The sequence below is a fragment of the Thalassophryne amazonica genome, chromosome 7 (assembly GCF_902500255.1).
Source record: "Thalassophryne amazonica chromosome 7, fThaAma1.1, whole genome shotgun sequence".
In the NCBI taxonomy this organism is placed as follows: Eukaryota; Metazoa; Chordata; class Actinopteri; order Batrachoidiformes; family Batrachoididae; genus Thalassophryne; species Thalassophryne amazonica.
This window is the reverse complement of record NC_047109.1, coordinates 53,890,773-53,898,013: the sequence shown is the minus strand read 5'-3', so window position 1 is coordinate 53,898,013 and position 7,241 is coordinate 53,890,773. Positions and strand designations below refer to the sequence as shown.

At 41.7% G+C, this 7,241-nt stretch overlaps 2 protein-coding genes across 2 annotated transcripts in view; both read right to left on the bottom strand.

Moving 5' to 3' along the window:
* Window positions 1–1,638: 1,638 nt before the first annotated feature.
* rnf183 (ring finger protein 183) lies at window positions 1,639–4,467 on the bottom strand. Its single transcript, XM_034174193.1, has 2 exons — window positions 3,573–4,467; window positions 1,639–3,040 (listed from the first exon to the last, which is right to left on the bottom strand). The coding sequence occupies exon 2, from the start codon at window positions 2,982–2,984 to the stop codon at window positions 2,019–2,021; it is 966 nt and encodes a 321-aa protein (XP_034030084.1). The 5' UTR covers window positions 2,985–3,040; window positions 3,573–4,467; the 3' UTR covers window positions 1,639–2,018.
* A 795-nt stretch (window positions 4,468–5,262) lies between these two features.
* dhx16 (DEAH (Asp-Glu-Ala-His) box polypeptide 16) overlaps window positions 5,263–7,241 on the bottom strand; it is an 81,251-nt gene continuing 79,272 nt past the window's right edge. The window contains 1 exon segment of the mRNA XM_034173627.1: window positions 5,263–5,402. Within this exon segment, the coding sequence (XP_034029518.1) occupies window positions 5,274–5,402 (129 nt within the window). The 3' untranslated portion in view covers window positions 5,263–5,273.

The following is a 7,241-nucleotide window of genomic DNA, read 5'->3' as shown; positions in this document are numbered from 1 at the left end:
ATCAGAATTCTTCACACAAAGCAGGGACAATGGCCAAGTGATTAGTGCACTTGGTTTCAGTGCAGAAGGTTCCTGGGTCAAACCCCACCCCTGCCACATGTAATGTGGACTTGCGTCAGGAGGAGCATCCAAATCACAAGTGGCGACCCAGAGTGAGGAAAACAAGGGCGCAGCTGAAGGGACTTTACACACACAGACCTTTCAGCTGGTGTCCAGAACGGTGTCACACGTAAAGGCACTGAGCCAGTCAAACAGGTTGCTCAGCCTCATGACGATGATGTGTCACATGCAGTCAGCCTGTTAAGTGATCCAACTACACCAAAACATGGAATCCAGAATCTGAAGAAACTGAGGCTCCAGATCTGCTTTTACTCATTATGGAGCAGCAACACTACAAGTAAACATTTATGACAAAGGTTCGGATGAATATAGTGACATAAACACAATGTAAAGCAGTGAAACACAGCTTTAATACTTTTAAGCTTAAGGTCAAAAAAATATATGGTCAAATTATTTGCTTTGGAAATGTTGAGTATTGAAGTCTAATTTGGTCCAAAGACAACATAATGCTTTATTATATATAGTCTCAGCCCAGATGACAGAGAGTCCATTTTTATGAAGGGGAAACAGAAAATACAAAAATAGAAAATCCATTTTTTTTTGTACAATAATTTATTTCTACTTATTTAGATTGTTTTTTTATTTGTCAATTATTTTGTGTTTATTTATACATGTTTGTACAGAGAGATTACAGTTCAAAACTGGAGTCAAATTCATTGTATTCTTTTGAGGATGCTTAGTGAATAGAGACTAATCTGATTCTAATTCTGTGGGGTTATGTGCACTGATGGTAGAAGACAAACTATTTCAAGACTCAACAAATTAGCAGAAGTGTGGGGTTTGGGTACAATACAGGTTTCTATGTATTGTCGACTTAGTCCTAACACCTAGTAAACTGATGATGCCATGCCCTCCCCCCCATTACCTTTAGGAGTTAAATGAAAATTTATACAGGTGCAATATTTTGAATGGATCCAGTTTTATTCAAAGTATTCCACTTGTCATTACAAGACAGAAAAAATATAGTTTACACCTATCTGTGATATAGTTCTTGGAATATAACGATATCAAAGGTCACATTGGGGGTAGAAATCCAAAAAATTACAGATTTTCACAAAATTGAGGTCAAATGGTTCATTTTCCAAAATTATTTCAAACTGGAAGTCAGAGGTGGGACGAAGTCACCATCAAGTCACTCTCAAGTCATGAATCACTGAGGGTCAAGTCAAGTCTCAAGTCATAATTAAAACCAATTGTTTGCAAGCTGACTTGAGAGTTGACTTGAGACTTGCAGATTGATGACTTGAGAATGACTTGGCAGTGACTTCGTCCCACCTCTGCTGGAAGTGAGTGACGTACATCAAATGCAATATCGTGCTACATACAATAAGTTACAAAACAGGTCACAGCCAATTTGGTCCAATGGGAACTGACCTCTTCTATCCTGTGACCTTAGTCACAGGATGGACTAAGGTCCACTTATTTAACAATCCAGTCTAGATGGAGCAAACCAACCTAATTTCAAATTGCTATGCAAGATGAAAAATTTGAGTACAATTTTACGAAAATTGGAGCCACTTTTTGATTTAGACTCCCCATGTGACTTTTGCCCTTTTAATTTATAATCCAAGGACCCATAGTTTTTTTTTTGTGCATTTTAATATTTCCAGCTTGTTGATCATTATGAAAAGTCTTGCTCCTCACAGTTTTGTTTCAGTAATCAGACATTTCTTTTAACATATTCAAATGTGTGTGTGCAACCTCATGCCTGTTTCTGTTACATTAAAAATGCTGCTGCCCTGGTTTTCTTCACTTCTTCACTGTGCCTGAACCACCTCTACTGTGATCCAGGACTATTAGTTTCTTATTACAGTGTGTCAAGGGGGAAAGGATGCAGGAGTCATTGAAAGTAAAGATATCGTATCCTCTCCCTCCATTTCCATTCTGCCCCCACCCTGTCAGGGCCTGTGGGTTTCATCTGTTCCATTTGAGCTCGGTTCAAGAACAGGCGGTCTGTGAACGACCACATTCGGTATGATCACAAAAGCCAGAATTCCCACCAGCATGAGTGCCACGGTGATGGTGATGATGGACACCACCACGGCATAGTAGCACTGGTTTGACCAGAACAACCGGCGCAGGCGACCTCTGACTCTGCTGGGAGGCCGGCCTACATTCACCACAGTGGTTGGGACGGTTCCCTGCTCCACTGCGCTCAGGTCAAGGTTGTCGCCGTTTGTCACATGGCTGTCGGAAGGCTTGACAGGCAGCGAGCTGCTGTTGGGTTTGGTTGGGCTGCTAGGAGGCGGGTTCTTCAGGACTAGTTTACCTTTGCTGCGCTTGAAGCGGATGGACAGAGCGCGCTGCATCTCGGGTGGAAGTTTGCTGATGATGTCCTTGTTGTTGCCCAGTCGGGGCAGGTCCTTGCCGTGGGGGAGCTCCGTCACTTCACGGCACACAGGGCAGGAGAGCGACTTCAGCTCTGTCGAGGTCACATTGATGCGTGCCAGGCACTCCAGACAGAAGGTGTGTCCACATGCAAGCAACTTGGGAGTCTTGAAGACGTTATCGTAGGTGCAGAAGCACACAGCACAGTCTGTGTCCTCTACTTCATCTTCAGGGACCCTCACATTCCTCCCTTCTGTGTCTCCATCTTTCCTGTCTTGTCTAGGAGCCTCCTCACTCCTCCCACGCTGTCTACTATCCCTGTGGTGCCTGTCTCGCCCTCGCCTCCTCCCTCGGTCTCTTTCGTAGTCTATACTCCTAGATCTCCTCACTTTTACCGGCTTCTCCGTCTTCCACTGATCCCGCTTCTTGTTGCTCTCCTCTGGGATGAGTTTGGGTTTGACATTGGGGGCCAGCTGGGGTTCATGGCCGTGGCTTGAACTTCTATCAGACCGGCGTCTCTCCCCATTGTCACTCATATTTGCTGAATGATATCGCAGGTTCTGTTCAGATTCTGAACGTTAGGTTTTCCTGGCTGTGTGAAAACACAAGTTTGAATTAGATGATTAACTCCAACAACTCAGCAGGAAACAGGTGTGTGGAATTTACCTGCACTTTGAAATTACATATTCACGATGACAAAGCAAAAACGCTTAATCTACTATCGAACACTTTTTTTTCCATCCATTCAGAAATCATGTTGCCTTGATAATGAGCCACACTATTTGCTTACTAGGCTTTCCTATGTAGATGTGATCAGCAAACATGTTAGTGAATAACGATGAATCTGAAGCGCTTCAAATATGTCAGATTTCAAACCCCTACTAACCGGTGTCTGACACTGTTTCGTTGTTTGGAATAACAAAAACCTTTACTCATGTCTCAGCCAGTCATTAACTTCACTAGTCACCCTGGAGTAGCCACAGGTTTAATCATTTAAAGCAAACTTTCCTTTGATTTGTAAAAATGTCATTTATTACCATATATATTACAGTTCAGGTGAGTATTGTTAGTTGATGATTTAAGTGCAGGAGAGAAAAACAATATTAAACAGTAGACACACTGACCTGCTGGGGTAGTTGTCAGATCAGGGCTTCAGTGAGAAAATATTCCTGCTGTTTTTTCAGTTCAGTCTGAGCTCTACCAAACTTTATTCCAAACAAAACCTGATTCATCCACTGAGCCGATCTTTCTCTACATTCTGTCCTTTTTTTTGGTTTCATATCTAGTTTTGTGATTGTAATGCAGCACTGCCTCCTTTTAACCCTCTTCCTCCTCCTCCTTGCTGCCTCCCGCCCGCACTTTTCTGTCTCGTCCAACTAGTTGGACCAGCTGAAGGGAGCCAACTTCTTACTGTCCGTGTGTGTGGAGTATGCAGTTTTTTCTGTTGTTGCTTAGATGTGTCTGATCCTCCACTGTTACACTTCGCCACCAACTTCCTCTCAGCAATCCTGGTGCAAACAAAAAGTCTGAAAATGGGTTAATATTTTACGCATTAAGATAGTAAATCATGCAGTGTCATGATTATTCAGACAAGTCAAATGACATATGCGTTCACCAAACCCCACACACATCTAGATTATTGGACAAAACCCAACTAATCTGACAGATTATGGATACAGAATTTTTTTAAAATCACCTGTTTATTAGGAGTCTTTTGGAGACTTCTCACTCATAATATGCACACATTTACAGTAGATTGTTACTACTTCACAGTGCTTCATTTACGGCAACTAAAAGGTCTGGTAAGAGTTCAAAAACACCCGAGGAATAACGAGTCTTGCAGAAAAACTGACCCATCCAGTTGCTCCTGTGAGCCGCAGCAGTGTTGATGTAGAAACTCAGGTGCATCATTTCTTCCTTGTTGTGGGCCGACTTACACTGCGGGTTAACTATTAACTCCCTCAGAATGAGTTTGTGACCCACGTCTCACTGAGCCCCTCCGCCTCGTCTGGTAAGAGTTCAAAACACCCGAGGAATAACGAGTCTTGCAGAAAAACCGACCCATCCAGTTGCTCCTGTGAGCCGCAGCAGTGTTGATGTAGAAACTCAGGTGCATCATTTCTTCCTTGTTGTGGGCCGACTTACACTGCGGGTTAACTATTAACTCCCTCAGAATGAGTTTGTGACCCACGTCTCACTGAGCCCCTCCGCCTCGTCTGGTAAGAGTTCAAAAACACCCGAGGAATAACGAGTCTTGCAGAAAAACCGACCCATCCAGTTGCTCCTGTGAGCCGCAGCAGTGTTGATGTAGAAACTCAGATGCATCATTTCTTCCTTGTTGTGGGCCGACTTACACTGCGGGTTAACTATTAACTCCCTCAGAATGAGTTTGTGACCCACGTCTCACTGAGCCCCTCTGCCTCGTCAGTCAGACCGTCTCTGCAGTGTTCATTCAGGTCTTTCACACAAATTTATTTAAAATGTTTTAGCCCTATTTATTGTGCTGAGTGCTAATGATGAGCACTGGGTGAGATGACTGTTTGAAAAATGCCACATCTGACTGCATGTATGCTTCCAAATATTCAACCAGCATAAAAAACACAAACTGTTTCTCTGTATATATGTATAACTACCAGAGGGCATTTGTTCCCTTTTTTGTAAACATGTTGCAGATCATTTTGAGTCTCTGTGTACTGTGTGAATCATTCAGTGCATTGAACCATTTCTCATGTTTTTCTTCATGTCCCTGACAGAAAAGCACGAGCACCTGCACTTATTACTTTGTCCATCGGTGCCCTGAGTTGCTGTTATTTTGGGTTTTCACTTCAGCCCAGTTCCTCCTTTGTTTTGCCCTGCTTGCGGGGCATCTTCTTGCTGCTGCTGTCCTCCAGCTCTTTGCTCTTGTAGTAGTGAGGAGCCACTTCCAACAGCCAGCTGCTCTGTATCTCAATCACCTGTGTGCAGAGACAGACAAAGATCAATGAAAGGGGATTCAGTTACAGTGTGATGAAAAAGCCTCATCTCTCTGTCATCAATCACAAACAATACACACAATTATTTGTTCTTGATTTTTTTTTTTTAAGTTACAGGAAAAATCTGTTTGTTTGTTTTTTTTCCTAACAGCACATTTGGTTCAGTCCTTATAAGACATCTCTCAGTTTTGCATTTTCAGTGTCATGCGTCTACATATCAGGGGCTGAATATTTATACAAGCATCATTTTTTTGGGGGTCATTTCAATTAAATTTATAAATTTACTTATAAATATAACCCAAATATTTTTGCATGGTGCTGCAAATATGCCAGATTTTCACAGAATAACCCAGCAGGACCCCTTACACTGGACTCAGTCGACGCTACGACAGTCTACTATCTACAGTATTGTTCAGAATAATAGTAGTGCTATGTGACTAAAAAGATTAATCCAGGTTTTGAGTATATTTCTTATTGTTACATGGGAAACAAGGTACCAGTAGATTCAGTAGATTCTCACAAATCCAACAAGACCAAGCATTCATGATATGCACACTCTTAAGGCTATGAAATTGGGCTATTAGTAAAAAAAAAAAAAAAAAAAGTAGAAAAGGGGGAGTTCACAATAATACTAGTGTGGCATTCGGTCAATGAGTTTGTCAATTTTGTGGAACATCAGGTGTGAATCAGGTGTCCCCTATGTAAGGATGAAGCCAGCACCTGTTAAACATGCTTTTCTCTTTGGAAGCCTGAGGAAAATGGGACGTTCAAGACATTGTTCAGAAGAACAGCGTAGTTTGATTAAAAAATTGATTGGAGAGGGGAAAACTTATACGCAGGTGCAAAAAAATATAGGCTATTCATCTACAATGATCTCCAATGCTTTAAAATGGACAAAAAAAAAAAACAAAAAAAAAAAACAGAGATGCGTGGAAGAAAATGGAAAACAACCATCAAAATGGATAGAAGAATAACCAGAATGGCAAAGGCTCACCCACTGTCAGCTCCAGGATGATCAAAGACAGTCTGGAGTTACCTGTAAGTGCTGTGACAGTTAGAAGACGCTTGTGTGAAGCTAATTTATTTGCAAGAATCCCCCACAAAGTCCCTCTGTTAAATAAAAGACGTGCAGAAGAGGTTACAATTTGCCAAAGAACACATCAACTGGCCTAAAGAGAAACGGAGGAATATTTTGTGGACTGATGAGAGTAAAATTGTTCTTTTTGGGTCCAAGAGCTGCAGACAGTTTGTGAGACGATCCCCAAACTCTGAATTCAAGCCACAGTTCACAGTGAAGACGGTGAAGCATGATGGTGCAAGCATCATGATATGGGCATGTTTCTCCTACTATGGTGTTGGGCCTATATATCGCATACCAGGTATCATGGATCAGTTTGGATATGTCAAAATACTTGAAGAGGTCATGTTGCCTTATGCTGAAGAGGACATGCCCTTGAAATGGGTGTTTCAACAAGACAATGACCCCAAGCGCACTAGTAAACCAGCAAAATCTTGGTTCCAAACCAACAAAATTAATGCCTCGAAGATGTGAAGAAATCATGAAAAACTGTGGTTATACAACTAAATACTAGTTTAGTAATTCACAGGATTGCTAAAAAAAACAGTTTGAACATAATAGTTTTGAGTTTGTAGTGTCAACAGCAGATGCTACTATTATTGTGAACACCCCCTTTTCTACTTTTTTTTTTACTAATAGCCCAATTTCAAAGCCTTAAGAGTGTGCATATCATGAATGCTTGGTCTTGTTGGATTTGTGAGAATCTACTGGTACCTTGTTTCCCATGTAACAATAAGAAATAT

Excerpts from the sequence above, each read along its gene's own strand:
- rnf183 (XM_034174193.1), bottom strand. The coding sequence starts at position 2,984 with ATGAGTGACAATGGGGAGAGACGCCGGTCTGATAGAAGTTCAAGCCAC.